Source organism: Xyrauchen texanus, chromosome 14 (genome assembly GCF_025860055.1).
Source record: "Xyrauchen texanus isolate HMW12.3.18 chromosome 14, RBS_HiC_50CHRs, whole genome shotgun sequence".
In the NCBI taxonomy this organism is placed as follows: Eukaryota; Metazoa; Chordata; class Actinopteri; order Cypriniformes; family Catostomidae; genus Xyrauchen; species Xyrauchen texanus.
This window is the reverse complement of record NC_068289.1, coordinates 46,124,648-46,141,799: the sequence shown is the minus strand read 5'-3', so window position 1 is coordinate 46,141,799 and position 17,152 is coordinate 46,124,648. Positions and strand designations below refer to the sequence as shown.

The 17,152-nt window shown below is 39.9% G+C and overlaps 1 protein-coding gene across 1 annotated transcript in view; it reads right to left on the bottom strand.

Moving 5' to 3' along the window:
* The window catches only part of ttn.1 (titin, tandem duplicate 1), a 214,712-nt gene that overhangs the window by 46,034 nt on the left and 151,526 nt on the right, over positions 1-17,152 (bottom strand). Inside the window, exons 144-172 of the mRNA XM_052142834.1 lie at positions 16,798-17,079; positions 16,395-16,694; positions 15,998-16,300; positions 15,582-15,890; positions 15,107-15,388; positions 14,720-15,019; positions 13,665-13,958; positions 10,593-13,562; positions 10,183-10,503; positions 9,807-10,091; positions 9,409-9,708; positions 8,895-9,323; positions 8,523-8,798; positions 8,121-8,420; positions 7,738-8,040; positions 7,348-7,647; positions 6,945-7,232; positions 6,533-6,835; positions 6,145-6,447; positions 5,757-6,062; positions 5,336-5,623; positions 3,183-3,473; positions 2,779-3,066; positions 2,083-2,673; positions 1,871-1,975; positions 1,549-1,746; positions 1,154-1,450; positions 465-1,052; positions 62-364 (exon numbers count right to left, since the gene is read on the bottom strand). Coding sequence (XP_051998794.1) covers positions 62-364; positions 465-1,052; positions 1,154-1,450; positions 1,549-1,746; positions 1,871-1,975; positions 2,083-2,673; positions 2,779-3,066; positions 3,183-3,473; positions 5,336-5,623; positions 5,757-6,062; positions 6,145-6,447; positions 6,533-6,835; positions 6,945-7,232; positions 7,348-7,647; positions 7,738-8,040; positions 8,121-8,420; positions 8,523-8,798; positions 8,895-9,323; positions 9,409-9,708; positions 9,807-10,091; positions 10,183-10,503; positions 10,593-13,562; positions 13,665-13,958; positions 14,720-15,019; positions 15,107-15,388; positions 15,582-15,890; positions 15,998-16,300; positions 16,395-16,694; positions 16,798-17,079 — 11,703 coding nt within the window. The remainder of the gene's footprint in view (positions 1-61; positions 365-464; positions 1,053-1,153; positions 1,451-1,548; positions 1,747-1,870; positions 1,976-2,082; positions 2,674-2,778; positions 3,067-3,182; positions 3,474-5,335; positions 5,624-5,756; positions 6,063-6,144; positions 6,448-6,532; positions 6,836-6,944; positions 7,233-7,347; positions 7,648-7,737; positions 8,041-8,120; positions 8,421-8,522; positions 8,799-8,894; positions 9,324-9,408; positions 9,709-9,806; positions 10,092-10,182; positions 10,504-10,592; positions 13,563-13,664; positions 13,959-14,719; positions 15,020-15,106; positions 15,389-15,581; positions 15,891-15,997; positions 16,301-16,394; positions 16,695-16,797; positions 17,080-17,152) is intronic.

The following is a 17,152-nucleotide window of genomic DNA, read 5'->3' as shown; positions in this document are numbered from 1 at the left end:
GAACATCAATACAATCATTACATTTAGAGTTAAATAATTCTACATTTTAAATTGTATTTACCTGCAACAACCTTGGTCCTTACAGGCAGTGAATGTTCGCTTGGCTCCCCAAAGCCTGCCATATTCTCAGCAGATACTCTGAACTCATATTCAATTCCCTCTTTTAGCCCCATTACTGTAAACTGGAGGTCAGGGATTGTTTTCTTTGATGCTCGTGTCCACCTCATGCCTTTTTTTTCTTTCTTCTCAACCATGTAGCCTGTTATATCACTTCCTCCATCCTCAGCTGGTCTTTTCCATGCAATGGTTACAGAATTTCCTCCAACATTTTTAACCTCTGGTTTAGCTGGAGGGCCTGGGGGACCTGAAATAAGCAGTGTTTCTATTGAGAATCTTATTACATATACAAATCAAGTTGTGCAGTACCACTAGCAAAGGAAATATTTTTTTAACAGTAAACATACCATAGTTATCCACCATTTTGACTGGATCAGAATGGGAAGCATCACCAGTTCCAGAATTGTTGACAGCAGAAACACGGAAGATGTATTCATTTCCCTGGATAAGCTTATTTGCAACAAAGTGGCATTCAATGACCTTTTCGGCAAGAATGGTCCACATGAGACGGCTTGTTTCTCTTTTCTCCAAAAAGTAATACTTTACTGAAGAGCCACCATCTTCATAAGGTGGTGTCCATGTCAAAGTGACCTTTTCTGATGAAATTCCACTTGCTTCAACTGGCCCTGGAGGTCCAGGAACATCTAAAACTGTCACTTTCACATTCTCTTCTTTGACACCAAATGGATTACTTGCTGTAATTGTGTACTCTCCTGATTCCTTCCTACTTGCATACTTAATTGAAAGAGTAGAGGAAGAAGGGGAAGTTTCTATTTGACATACATCTGATGGCTTGAAATACTTTCCACCCTTTGACCACACAGAGGATGGTTGAGGTTTTCCCTCAATGCTTGTTGCTGTTATTATAATTGTATCACCCGCTCTGAGTGTAAGTCCCTCCTTAACTGTTGGATCAATGGTAATGGTTGGTGCCGCTGCAAAATAATCAGTACATACATTTCAGTCATTTGCTAGATCAAAATGAAATGCAATGTCATTTTCTCAAAATAAATGCATTATATTTACTGAGTCTTACCATATTCATCTGTGCATACAAGGGTATCTGTTTGTTCAGAGGGTGGACTTATCGCTCCAGCTGCATTCTTTGCTCTTATTCTGAATTCATACTTGCAACCCTCCTGCAAGTCAGTTACAGTATATGCACAATCCACAACATTGACTGTGTTAGCCTTCACCCAGACTTTAGCTGGGAGATCACGTCTTTCAACAATGTAGCCTGTGAGCCTGTGTCCACCATCATATTGAGGTTCTGTCCATTGAAGTGTTACAGTGCTTCTAGTGATGCTAATCACATCAGGTCTGCCAGGTGCATCTATAAGTTGGTTAAAGCAAATTATTTTAAATGAACCCTACATCTATAGATGTGTGTAGTATGATGAGGCTCAAGTATTCAAAATAAGCATTACTTACCAATTGGATCCAAGGCAACCATTGCCTCAGTTGCGGGACTTGGCCTTCCAACACCGGCCAGATTTATAGCCATAACTCTGAACTCATACTCTAAACCCTCGGTTAAACCTGTCACTTTGAAATCCCTCATCTTCAAAGCAGTTGGGTTTGCTCTTTTCCACAACATGCTGTTTCTTTCCTTGAATTCAACATGGTAACCTGTAAAGCAGAAAGAACAGTGTTGATCTATCCAATAATTCTAATATTTTTTTTATTCCTAATTATTTTTATCAGTAAATATGGCTGATCTCTTAAATTACATTAAATAACATTATTTCTGTACCTGTGACAGGTGAGCCTCCAGTTTTCCTTGGATCAGACCACGCAAGAGTTGCTGAATTATGACGCATACTCATGACTTGTGGTGCAGGAGGTGAATCTGGTACATCTGATGAAGTAATGAGTATGAAAGTGAAAAAAGATTTTTAAAACGTTATTATATTATTTATTGTATCGAAATTATACAGATGAGACAGAAATCTGAAATTCACTCACTGAATGGATGCTTGGCAAACATGGGCTCTGATTTGAGGCCCTCACCAATTCCATATTTGTTTTCTGCACTAACTCTAAAGATGTACTCTGTTCCCTCATGGAGACCAGTCACTCTGAAAGTGTTTGTGTCCACTGATGAGGACACAGTGACCCACATATTGGTAACAGAATCCCGTTTTTCAAGAATGTAGTTGGTAACTTCTGATCCGCCATCGTCTTTAGGAGCACCCCATTTCAAGGTTGCACCATCTGCAGTCACTTCCTTGAACTTAATTGGTGCGATTGGAATACCTGGTTTACCAACAACTCTCACAAAAATTGTGGACTCTTTTGTTCCAGCAGTGTTACGTAGAGTGATGGTGTATTTTGAGGCATCAGTCCTTTGGCAGTCGCGAATCAAGAGAGTTGTGTTAACAGCTGTAGATTCTACACACACTCTCCCTGTGTCTGTGAGATTTTCATCCTCTCCCTTCTTCCATGTGACTATAGGGACTGGTTTTCCAATAATCGGAATCTTGAGACGTACAGTGCTTCCTTCCTTTGCAATGTAGTTCAAGTTTGGCAACTCTCGCAAGTCACAGCTTGGATAAACTGTAATAGTATAGAGAAAATTTTATAAAGAGCACATTTAGAACACTATATATCAAGTGGAACTTAAGTGCTTTTTATGTACAAATACAAAATTAGGAATCTCACCATTGACATCTTTTGCAATCACAGAGAGTTCCTTTTCAGGACCGTCACCAGAATCATTTGTTGCTTTTACTCTATATTTATATTCTCTTCCTTCAACAAGATCTTTTGCACTATATTGCATGTTCTTTGATCTAAGAAGTTCCTTCCATTTGTCTCCACCATTAAGTACCTCAAGCACATATGCAATGATACGGCTACCACCATCACTAATGGGTTTTTTCCAGGACAGAGTACAAGAGTACTTGGTTACAAGCAATGTCTTAAAGTCCATAACTGGTCCTGGTTGTTCTGGAAAGCATTGTAATAGAATATCAACATAATTGTTATACAGTATAATATCGTTTTCAATTATCCATTTATACAAATCATGACAACATGATATTTAAAAAATGATCTTCACTCACCAGAGGCTCTGACAGCATCTACAGTTTCACAAGCTTCACCAATGCCATATTCATTCTGAGCCAGAACCCTAAAGCAATATGATCTTCCAGCTTCCAGATCATCAATTTTAAAAGATGTTTTGTTACAAGTGGTTGAAACAGATGACCATGCTTTCCTTTCTGCATCTCGTTTTTCAACAATGTAACCTGTAATCTCACTTCCACCATCAATTAGAGGTGCATCCCATAGGATAGAGGCACTGTCCTTCGTCATCTCTTTTATCATCAGATTCAGTGGAGGACCAGGTGTATCTGTTTAGTGTTAAATACATATATAAATATATAAAAGAGACTGAAGCTGGTGCATACACCTTAAAACTTTCTAACGAGCTGGGATCTGGTACCGCTATTGTCAATGTCAGTATTCGATCTATGTATAAATTATTTTATTTTTGAATATTTTTTTATATATATATATATATATATATATATATATATATATATATACAGTGAGGAAAATAAGTATTTGAACACCCTGCTATTTTGCAAGTTCTCCCATTTAGAAATCATGGAGGGGTCTGAAATTGTCATCGTAGGTGCATGTCCACTGTGAGAGACATAATAAAAAAAAAATCCAGAAATCACAATGTATGATTTTTTAACTATTTATTTGTATGATACAGCTGCAAATAAGTATTTGAACACCTGAGAAAATCAATGTTAATATTTGGTACAGCAGCCTTTGTTTGCAATTACAGAGGTCAAACGTTTCCTGTAGTTTTTCACCAGGTTTGCACACACTGCAGGAGGGATTTTGGCCCACTCCTCCACACAAATCTTCTCTAGATCAGTCAGGTTTCTGGGCTGTCACTGAGAAACACGGAGTTTGAGCTCCCTCCAAAGATTCTCTATTGGGTTTAGGTCTGGAGACTGGCTAGGCCACGCCAGAACCTTGATATGCTTCTTACAGAGCCACTCCTTGGTTATCCTGGCTGTGTGCTTCGGGTCATTGTCATGTTGGAAGACCCAGCCTCGACCCATCTTCAATGCTCTAACTGAGGGAAGGAGGTTGTTCCCCAAAATCTTGCAATACATGGCCCCGGTCATCCTCTCCTTAATACAGTGCAGTCAGCCCTGTCCCATGTGCAGAAAAACACCCCCAAAGCATGATGCTACCACCCCCATGCTTCACAGTAGGGATGGTGTTCTTGGGATGGTACTCATCATTCTTCTTCCTCCAAACACGGTTAGTGGAATTATGACCAAAAGTTCTGTTTTGGTCTCATCTGACCACATGACTTTCTCCCATGACTCCTCTGGATCATCCAAATGGTCATTGGCAAACTTAAGACGGGCCTTGACATGTGCTGGTTTAAGCAGGGGAACCTTCCGTGCCATGCATGATTTCAAACCATGACGTCTTAGTGTATTACCAACAGTAACCTTGGAAACGGTGGTCCAGCTCTTTTCAGGTCATTGACCAGCTCCTCCCGTGTAGTTCTGGGCTGATTTCTCACCTTTCTTAGGATCATTGAGACCCCACGAGGTGAGATCTTGCATGGAGCCCCAGTCCGAGGGAGATTGACAGTCATGTTTAGCTTCTTCCATTTTCTAATGATTGCTCCAACAGTGGACCTTTTTTCACCAAGCTGCTTGGCAATTTCCCGTAGCCCTTTCCAGCCTTGTGGAGGTGTACAATTTTGTCTCTAGTGTCTTTGGACAGCTCTTTGGTCTTGGCCATATTAGTAGTTGGATTCTTACTGATTGTATGGGGTGGACAGGTGTCTTTATGCAGCTAACGACCTCAAACAGGTGCATCTAATTTAGGATAATAAATGGAGTGGAGGTGGACATTTTAAAGGCAGACTAACAGGTCTTTGAGGGTCAGAATTCTAGCTGATAGACAGGTGTTCGAATACTTATTTGCAGCTGTATCATACAAATAAATAGTTAAAAAATCATACATTGTGATTTCTGGATTTTTTTTTTTAGATTATGTCTCTCACAGTGGACATGCACCTACGATGACAATTTCAGACCCCTCCATGATTTCTAAGTGGGAGAACTTGCAAAATAGCAGGGTGTTCAAATACTTATTTTCCTCACTGTATATAATATTAGTTAGTATATAATATATCTAAATATAAACAATAACACTTAATATCAAAACTCACCAAGGACCTTGACAACAACTGTGTACATCTTCATTCCGCTTACACTGTCGAGATTCAGAATGTATTTCCCTGCATCATATCTGTTCACTTTCTCAACACAAACCAATGTATCATTGTCTGTGGTCTTAATTACGATTCCTGGTCTGTCTTTAATGTTGGTGTTCATCTTGGCCCAGGTCACCCTGGGGGTTGGCCGACCCTTAATTATGGCATGAAGTTTCATTTTACTGCCAGCCTTTAGCACCAAAGTTTCTTTCAACTCCGCATCAATCTCGGCCTCAGGAGCAACTGAAATTACATTGAAAAAAATTTATTCATACATAATTTTTTTCATGGCCACACGTAAAAACTATGGTTTATACAAAAGACAAATTGATTGGTTCCAAAGTTGTTTGTTGATATATAAATTATTTGTTTGTACCGAAAACATCCTTTGCAACATGTTTGTCAGGAACTTCACTAGGCTGACCGAATCCAACTTTGTTTACAGCACTAACACGAAGTTGGTATTCAGAGTTCTCCAGGAGTCCAGAGACAACATAATTTGTATCATGAAGATTCTTGGGTACATTGCATCTTATCCAGTCTGTTGTATTAGTTCTTTTGCATTCAACAAGGTATCCCAAAATTTCACTTCCACCGTCATTTGCGGGCTTAGTCCAAGTTAGGCTAATGGTGCTGCTGCACGTGTCTGTGACCTTAGGAGAAACCGGTGGACCAGGAGGATCTGTGAAGAAGCATTAAGAGGTTAAGATACATTTTTTCATGTATTCACAGATAAGATATTGTGAATGGATTCTGAAACTCACACAAAGGATCAAGAGCAGAGGCTGCATTAGATGGCTCACTGGGTTTGCCAAGGCCAGCTTGATTAACAGCAATAACTCTAAACTCATACTGAGCTCCCTCAGAGAGACAGCCAACTTCAAGTGTTCTCGCCAGCAAGGGTTTTCTGTTGAGTTTGGTCCAGTTTATTTCCTTGGTCTCACGCTTCTCAACCATGTATCCAAGGATAGGGGAGTTTCCATCATCAGTTGGCTCCTTCCAGCTCACAGTAATATTCTCCTTTGTTATGTTTGTAAGGACTGGTGGGTCACATGCTCCAGGAACAGCTATTAATGAAAAGTACATTAGAGGTATGTTGAAATTGTTTATCCAAGCAATACAAATGCATAGAAAATGTAAGTAAAGTCTTACTGAAGGGATTCCTTGCAACAACAGGGTCTGATACTATGGCATCACCAGAGCCATAGTGGTTTTCAGCACGAACGCGAAACTGGTACTCATGCCCCTCGATCAGTCTCTCCACTGAAAATTCTGTTGTATCACCAGTGATTTTAGCAGAAACCTGGGCCCAGTTAGCTCTGCTTGTCTCACGTTTATCAACAACATAATTTGTAATTGGAGAGCCACCATCTGCAAGTGGAGCCTCCCAACTAAACTTTATTCGATCTGAAAGTACCTCTTCAAACTTGAGAGAGGCTGGTGGGCCAGGTATATCTGTGTAAAGGGAAAGTGCTATTATTACTATGTCATATCTTAGCTACTTATTATGATTTTAGAAAGAATGAAATACAACTTTGTAAAATTAAACATTTTATATACTCACCCAAAATTTTTAGATTTATTTCTGCGGTTGTTGAACCACTTGCATTAGTAGCAAGAATTCCATAGATTCCAGTATTAAGTTTAGTAACTGCATCAAGGCTCAGGGAAAAGAGATGTCTCTTTTGAGATAATTTCAAGCCTTTATCAGATTTCAATACTTCTCCATTCTTGCTCCATGTAACCTTGGGCATTGGTTTGCCAAAAACTTCAGCCTCAAGGCAAACATTTGACCCAGCCTTTACTGGCAACATCTTCTTCATCTGTATTGAAAGTTCTATTCTTGGAGGTACTGTAAAAAAGCAAACATAACAGAAAATCAATAGGACAACTGTTAACCCAGACATTAAAATAAGATTAAATCAATCAATAATATATATACAGTATATATATATCGCAAGGCTTACCATTATCTGCAGACACCAGAATGGGGTCTGTGATTTCTGATGGCCTGCTAATGTTAACAGCAGTCTTGGCAATTACCCTAAACTGGTACTTAGCACCCTCTTCTAGCCCAGTTGCTGTGTACTCCTCATGAGGCACATTCTGACTGCTTGTGTTGCAACGCACCCAAGTGTCTCCTGGAAGCTTCATGGCCTCAACATAGTATCCAATTATCTTGCTTCCACCATCATTCTTTGGTTTGCTCCAAACCAGTGTAACATTATTCTTAGTCACATCCAGCACCTCCGGTTTTCCAGGAGCATCTATTACAAAATATGAACTTTAAAAAATACATAATACACAAACATACTTTATATTCCTAAAATGTCTTTTTTTTTTTTAAACGCACATACCAACAGGTGTTCTTGCTGTAATGAACTCTGTTTTCTTGCTTGGTTTACCCTGTCCAGCCCTGTTTATCGCAGACACTCTGAAAGTATATTCCAGACCCTCAATTAGGCCAGCACAAGGATATTCAGTTGTGCGAACAACAGAATCATTGGCCTTAACCCAAAGGAGACTGTTCCTCTCTTTGCGTTCAATGTAGTATCCAGTAACTGGACTGCCACCATCAGATTCAGGTTTATCCCAAGCCACAAACATGCAGTCCTTGTTTACTTTGTTGATGCGGCAGTTCACAGGTTCCCCAGGAATTTCTAGAAAAATTTTAATAGCCTCAGTAATATGCATTACCATTTTTAACATGCCTAAATATCATGTCTATATTTCAACTCACCAAAGGGGAATTTAGCAACCATCCTTTCAGATGCAAGAGGGTCAGAAATACCAAATCTGTTCTCAGCACGGACACGGAACACATATTCCTTTCCAGGAATAAGCTTTCCGATTCTGCAGCCAGTTTTTCCACAGCTGGAAAGAGCAGTAACCCAGTCACCTCTGCTTACATCACACTTCTCGACCACATAGTTAGTGATATTGCTACCACCATCTTCAAGTGGTTTGTTCCAAGAGAGTGTGCAGGCATCGGAATCAATGTCACTGATTTCAAATGGTGGCTCAGGCGGTCCAGGAATATCTGTAACAGAACAAAACAAATTTTTTTATTTGTTTGTTTATGAATTGCATTTTTATATTATCTACTATGATGAAAGTGGTGGTGAAAATGAAAAATTCTAACCTCTGATAACGATTTTCAAAATCTGGTCAACTTTGCCTGAGCTGTTCTCAGCAACAAGACTATACTGACCACTGTCTTGTCTTGAAACATCCTTAATGATGAGCACACACAAGTTCTGAGATTTATGTACAGCAAGACGGCTAGATGGGACTACATTATCTTCTCCGCGTTTCCATTGGAATGCTGGTGCTGGCTTTCCAGATACAAGAGCCTCAACCCTCAGTTTTGCCCCAGCCTTTGCAGTGACAAGCTCAGGCATTATGATCTTGGGCTCCACTGGGAATAAAACACAAGATTGAGCAGGTTTTTAGTTTAATTCTAATTTAATAGAGTGATATGAGCAATATATGTTAAGTACGTTATTTAACTTACACATCTGTTCCTTGATCTCATAAGCTTCTCTGGTCTCTGTGGGAAGGCTGGATCCCATGGTGTTTCTTGCTGCCACTCTGAACCGATATTTTCTTCCCTCCTTAAGTCCAGCAACAGAGATACTCAAACCTTTTACAACAGTGTATGATGTCCATTCCTCTTTCTTCTCCTTCTCTTTCTCCTCTTCCTCAACCACAGGTTCAGGTGGGGGTGGAGCCACAGGCTCTACAACAGGCTCTGCCTCACCTTCACCCGCTAATGTATCCTTGGGCAATTCCTTGGGTGGTTTAGGCATTGGAAGCTCAAGATATTCAATAATGTACCCATCAATTTTAGCTCCGCCATCCCGCAGAGGTTTCACCCATCCAACAGTTGCACTGTTCTTAGTAATCTCTAAAACATCAATCTTTTGTGGTGGATCAGGTTTGCCTTAAGAGAACAGAGAACATTTGTTATAATAATAACTTTCAAACATGATATTACACAGCATTTTAACACTGTTGAATTCTCTTACTGATAGGATCAGATGCCAGACAAGATTTTGGTGTAACTCTTGGCACACCAGGACCATAATCATTCACAGCTGTGACCCTAAAGTAATACTCCGTTCCTGGGACAAGATTGCTAACTTTAAATGTGGTCTTTTCAACATCAGTTTTCACTGTTGCCCATGTCTTCCGATCAATTTCTCGCTTCTCAACAATGTAATGGGTGACGTTACTTCCACCATCAATTTCAGGTTGGGTCCATTGGAGGTTGCAAGATGACATTGTGATGTCAACAGCCTCAAGACCAACAACAGGTCCAGGTGTATCTGTTTCAAAAAACATTTGTTGGAAAAGTTTGATATTTTAGGTATTTACATAGATTAATCCATTTCACATCACAGAGGTGAGTTTGGTTTTTACTTACCAAGTACCTTGACATTCACAAACACTGCCTTCTCTCCAGCTGGACTGGATACAGTCAATGAATATTTGCCTGAATCATCACGAGTTGTTTCAGAGATAACAAGGAATGTCATAGTGTCAATAAGGTCCACATGGCCTTTCTGAATAACATTATCTATTCCCATTCTCCTCCATAAGACATTTGGAGCAGGTCTGCCTCTGATTGTAGCAACTAATCTTATTGGGCATCCAGCCCTTACAGTCACACCCTTCTTTAGTTCTGCACCCAAATCAATTTCAGGAGCCTCTGATGGTTGTAAAAAAAAGACATAGAATTAGGAATTAAGAATGCATGTTGCTAGAAATTAATATAAAATCTCTTGTTAATAGAAACTCACCCAACACTTCTCTTGGGGACACAGCTCCCTCAAGATTAGTTGGTTGACTCAAGCCAATCTGATTTTGGGCAGAGACACGGAATTCATATTCAACCTTCTCATCCAGACTTGAGACAGTAAATTCTGTTCCGATCAACTGGGCTGCAACATTACACCTCTTCCAGCCTTCATCACCCTTCTTGCTTGTGCCCTTGACTCTCAACTCCACCACATATCCAATGAGAGGAGCACCTCCGTCATAAGTAGGCTTTGTCCATGCAAGAGTGATTGATGTCTTTGAGCTGTCAGCCACCTTTAGATTACCAACTGGACCAGGAGGCTCTGCAAATATAAAAATAAATACAATTGTTGTTGTAAGTCAAAATAACAAACACCTTTCCAACTATTTGACAGTAATTCACTGGACATACCAATTGGATCTCTCGCTGTGAGCGATCTTGATGGTTTGCTTGCATCACCAACTCCAATTTCATTCTCGGCTTTGACACGGAACTGGTATTCATGATTAGGCAATAACCCTGTAACAGTCATCTGTGTGCCTGCAATTGGGGATTTAGTAACAGGGGCCCACCGTATGGCATGCTCCTCTTTTTTCTCCAGAATATAACCAGTGATGGGCTTTCCACCATCATTATCAGGAGGGCACCACATAACAACCATTTCTACTTTTGTAATCTTGGTCACTTCTGGCGTATCTGGTGCACCTGGTCTGCTGAACTGTGTCCTTGCAACAATGGACTCAGTTTCAATTGCAGGGCCAGCACCCATCTTGTTCTCAGCTCTCACTCGGAATATGTATTCATTTCCTTCAATGAGGCGAGTAACTTTAGCCGAGTTGGTTATAACAGCTGCTGAATGAATTGACCATACCCCTCTCTTTGTCTCACATTTCTCTATGATGTAGTTATAGATCTCACATCCACCATCATCATCTGGTACCTCCCATGTAAGCTTGCATCTGTCCATAGAAATGTCTGAGACCTTCAGGTCTCTAATAGGACCAGGTCTGTCCAGAACATTTACCTTGGCCTCAGCAGAGCAGGTTCCAGCAGCATTTGTTGCAGTAATTATGTATTTTCCAGTATCTCCACGTCTTGAATTTGTGATCAGGATTTTTGTGAAGTTGGTGCCAGTTTCAACTTGCACTCTCTGGCTTTTGTTGATATCTCCAGTGTCACCCTCTTTAGACCATTTCACATCAGGATGAGGTTTACCTTTAAGCTCTGCCTCAATTGGAATAGGCTCTCCAGCTTTAACAACAAGAACTCCCTCCAGTTTTATTTTAAGCTCTGGCTGTACAAGTTCCTCCTTAACAAGAACTTCAGCTGTTGTCACCCAGTTACTATCTCCTCCCTCATTCTTTGTTTGAACTCTGAATTGATAAATTTGGTTCTCAATACATCTGTCAGCCATGAAGTATGTTTCCTTTATAGCACCTTTGTGTAATCTTTCCCATTCATCTGCTTCTATAGGTTTCTTTTCAATATGGTAAGCAAGGTTGCGGCTACCACCATCATATTCTGGCTTCTTCCATTTGAGGAAGACAAATGTCTTCCCGATTTCAGCAATTTGAAAGTTCTCTGGCTCACCAGGTTTCTCAATTGGGTCAACAGCGAGGACTGGTGTTTTTGTTTCTGTTGATGGACCAGCACCAATCTTATTCTCAGCACTCACACGGAAGAAGTATTCACAATTCTCAATAAGTGGAGCTTTGACAAGTCGTTTTGTGCAATCAGATGTAACAACTGTCCACCCCCTTTGACTAGGTTGTCGACATTCAATGATATAATTGGTTATTTCAGTGCCACCATTATCTTCTGGATTTTCCCAAGACACCATGCATGAGTCTTTGGTCACATATGCAACCTTCAAGTTCTGACAAGCTCCAGGAATATCAAGGACATTGACAATAATTGTAGCTTGTGCTTGACCACTGCTATTCTTCGCTTGAATGGCATATTTTCCATAATCAGCTCTAATAGCATCTTGAATGACCAGCTCAACAAGAGGGTAGTTATTGTTCATCTCAGTTCGCTTATCTCTGCTCAAGGCTCTTGCATCTTTAGTCCAAGTGATTTCTGGATCAGGCCTTCCCTTGACACGGGACATAAGGCTAATGATCTGCCCTGCTCTAACTGTAAGGAGGTCACGGCATGAAACATCAACAGTTACTTCAGGAGGAACAAGGATGTCCTTGGCAAGTACAGTTTCTGTGAGTTCTCTTGGTTCACCATCTCCAACCTTGTTAGATGCTCTAATACGGAATCTGTACTCTGTGCCTTCACTAAGTCCATGTACTCTAAATGCACAAAGCTTTATCAGATCCTTGTGTATTCTGTCCCAATTTGCAGAACTTGATTTCTGACATTCAACAACATAGCCTAGGATGGGACTGCCACCATCTCTTGAAGGTTTGGTCCACACCAAATCTGCATATGACTTGCTCCAGTCCTTTAGCTTAATGTTACTCGGAGGCCCTGGATGAGATATGGGACGTTTAGCTTTAACTGGGTCTGATGGATATGATGGCTCACTTACACCAGCAACATTTTCAGCAAAGATTCTGAATTCATAGCTGTTGCCCTCAAACAGACCACAGACCCTGTATCTTACATCCAAAACTGGTGTTTTATTGACACGAATCCATTTGCCAGTCATCTCTCTGCGTTCAACAATGTAGCCACTCACAGGGCTTCCACCATCAGTTTCTGGTTCAGCCCATGACACTGTTACAGCATTTTCTGTTATATCAGAACATGTTGGTTGGCCTGGAGGACCTGGAGGATCAAACATGTGCTTGGCAATAGTGGGAGGACTTTCAAGGGCAGCACCAATGCCAATCTTGTTCTCAGCACGTATGCGCACAATATATTCACGTCCCTTCTCCAAACGCGGTACTTTGGCCTTTGTGCTAGTGCTTCCAGAACTCACAACTGACCACGGCTCCCAAGGCTTCTTGACATCCTTCTTCTCTACAACATAGTTCATCAAAGGTGTACCACCATCGTCTTTTGGTGCACGCCACTGGATTATCATATGGTCAGGGGTAACTTCAAGGATGTTTACAGGACCGATTGGAGCATATGGAACATCAAGAACTGTCACGTGTAAAGCAACTGTCTTGCTTCCAGCAGGGTTTGCAACAGTCAGAGCATACTCACCACTGTCAGACCTGACACACTCACTGATATTTAAGACAGTTGAATTTCCTTCAGTATTGATCTTATATTTGCCCTCGGTTTTAAGCTCATTTCCATCACTTTGCCACTTGGCTGTTGGAGTTGGTATTCCATGCATGACTGCTGGGAGAACAATTGTCTTGCCAGCCTTCACAACAAGACCCTCAATAAGCTTCACATCAACTTCAATAGTTGGAGGTACTGAAAAATAATTCGTTTTTTAGTTAAACATAATAATCATTTATTAATAAATGTTTTAATTAAAAAGTAAGATGATTTACTAGAATATATTGTGAGTCTTACATGTCTTTTCCTGGCAAGTAATTGGCACACTTGTGTCTGGTCGGCTAACGCCTATTGCATTTTGGGATTTTACACGGAATCTGTAGGTTTTGCCCTCCACAAGTCCAGTGATATGGCATTGAGGATTGCTGACAGTCTTGAAGGTGACCCAGTCGGTGGCACCTTCTTCTTGATGCTCAACAATGAATCCAGTGATTTCACTTCCACCTGTGCGATCAGGCCATTCCCATTGAAGCCACACTTCAGTTTTGTCTGCATCTACATGATGCAGATTCTTGGGTGGACCAGGGGGATCTTAAGATAATAATACACCAATTAATAATAAAAAAAAAATGAACAACTAGTATAAACTAATTCAAACAAAAAAAATAGACTTTGAACTGGCCTATGCATGGCTTGTCAAAGAGTAAAGGCCACGCCTTCTCATTAATTATATTGAGAACATCTGTGATGTAGAGGTGCTGAAATTGAATTGAAAGCTAAACCCTGTTCGTCACAACCTGTAACGTTGACTAGATGTTAATTTCAAACCCTGAAGATGAAAAAAGCCAAAAAGTCCCTAAATTAACCCCTTTCATCTTCAAATTAAAAATAACGAATGTTAACATTCTATACCCTTGTGTGCATATACCTGTTAACGTCTCAAAAAATGTGTGGTAATGTTTCATGACCCCTTAAGCATTTATTAACCTTAGTTAATGTACAATTCAGCATATAGTAATACATTTTTTAAATCAAAAGTTTCATTTGTTAACATTAGTTAATGCACTTTGAATTAACATAAACTAACAATGAACAATAGCATTTTTTTATTAATATTTTATTCAAAGACAACAATGATGTAAAGATGTTAAAAAAATTAATTATGTAAATATTTGACAATGATGAAATATGTAGTTAATTGTTTGTTCATGATATGTAACGCATTAACTAATGTTAACAAATGGTACCATATTGTAAAGTTTAAAAAAAATTATAATAGAAAATAGAAAAAACTAAAAACCTAAACAAAAAGCAAACAAACAAACAAACAAAAAATTACTTTTATTACTTACAGAGAGGATCAACTGCCTTGATGGGCTTATTGGTTGTAATAAAAGCACTCCTGCCAAACTGATTCTCAGCTGCAACTCTGAAGAGATACTGTGTTCCCTCCATCAGATATAGAGCCATGAGGCTAAGCTTCTTAGATGAGGCACAAACTGGAACCCAGTTCTCAGCAGCTACATCTTTCTTTTGCACAACATAGTGAGAGATCACAGCACCACCATCATCCTCTGGCTTGTGCCATGTAAGGTAAGCTGACTCACTTGTGACTTCAGAAATGATAAGATTCCTTGGAGGTCCAGGTTTATCTAAGTTAAAAATAAAAACTCATTGAGCACTGCAGCATATATTATGCATACTGTCTATAGTATTAAGGCCTCTTAAAACATACATACCAAGAGAAAGAACAGTGCAGGTAGCAGATTTAGATCCAGCTGCATTCTGAATTGTAATGGTATAATTGCCGCTGTCAGCACGGGTACACTTCTTAATGTGAAGTTTGCTTCCACTCCCTGTGACCTCAATTAGACAATGAGAAGGCACTTCACCATCATTCTTTTTCCAAGAGACAGTGGGAATTGGCATGCCCTTAATAGTAGCACTGAGTGTGATGTCTGTGCCAACCATAGCAAGGTGGTCACGAGCCATGTTGGCATCTAGCAGCAACTCTGGCTCCTCTGCAAGTGAAATGAGATAGGAATATGCATTACTGATCAAATTTGTAGAAATTCACTTTTGAGTAATTCAAAAACATAGTTGTAGTTATATGTTTTATATGTATGCATATCTAATTTCATATTTACATTTAATTTTCAATACCACTCAAATACATTTCCTGAATATGTGAACAGAATTAAGAAATTAAATTACCCAGTCTGTCAAGAACTTTCACAGGTTCCTTGACATAGGCAGGCTCAGATTTTCCAGCAGCGTTCACAGCCATAATTCTGAATCTGAACTCTTCACCTTCCGGTAGTTTTGTCACAACAAACTTGGTGTCTAGGCATGTTTCAGGAGTTTCATTTGCCTGGATCCAATCGATTACTCCAGGTTTCTGATACTCAATCAAATAACCAAAGAGTTTGCCTTTACCGTCATGGCGAGGAACACGCCATGATAGACTCACAGAATCTTTAGTCTTGTCAACAGCCTCAGGCAAAACTGGTGGGCTTGGCAGAACTATTAAATGAGAGTGAGGCAAATTAAACAGTTAATAAAGAATTATTAATAGTACTACTTCATGATATGTATTAAGAAATAGGGTCCATCAAGTGAGGATGACTTACCAATGGGATCTTTAGCAAGGATATGCTTTGATGGAGGGCTAGGATCTCCAGTGCCTATTTCATTCTCTGCCATTACACGGAATTCATATTCACAACCTTCAGTGAGGTCTTGTACCCTGTACTGGGTAGCAGGGTAGATTGGATCTCTAGTTGCCCGAGACCATCTCTTAGCTGAGGGCTCCTTCTTTTCCAAGATATAGTTAGTGATGGGCTTTCCACCATCTCGAGGTCGATTCCAACTCACCAATGCTGAGTCATGGTAGACATCTTTTACAGTTGGTTGCTCAGGTGCCTCAGGTACCCCTGAAATTATTTGAAGCACATCAATAAAATAAACAGTACATTTTTCCATGAATAAATATTCAATGGAAACATTTTGGTCTGTATTTATACATACTGAATAGATCTTTAGCTTTAATCTCCTCTGACTCCAGTGGATCACTTATGCCATACATGTTCTCAGCACTAATTCTCATGATGTATTCACGTCCCTCTACAAGCTTAGGTATTTTGCAAATGGTTTTTGTGGTGGCAGATGTTACAGTTGTCCACATGTCCCTGTTTATATCCCTCTTCTCAATTATATAGTTGGAAATTCCACATCCACCATCATCAAGAGGTGGTTTCCAAGAAATTACCATATGATCTCTGTGTACTTCCTCAAAGACTACTGGGCCCTCTGGAGGCAATGGTCGATCTAAAAACATAGAATATTAATTAGCAATAACCAAATAGATGCAAGTTATTTGACTGAAATATTTGTGCTGTTTATTTTGTTGCTGTTGTTTAAGGGGACTTACCTACAACTGTAACATTACAAAGTCCCTTACGTGCACCAGTGCAGTTTTCGACTGTCACACAGTATCTGCCACTGTGTCCACGCTGAGCTTTGATAAGACCAAGGCACATTGTGGTAAGAGTATTTTTGAACATGATGTGGGTGTCTGCTTTCAGTTCCTGATCATCTCTTGACCAGGTGACAGATGGGGCTGGTTTGCCAGTGTATCGTCCCTGGAGCGCAACACTTTCTCCCACACGCACAATAACCTTGTCACGAAAGTCCAGTTCAATTGTGGGGGGCTCTAAAATGGGAGATTAAGAAATTCATAGCATGAATGTCATAAATACTTTATGAAATCTTTAATAAATATTATA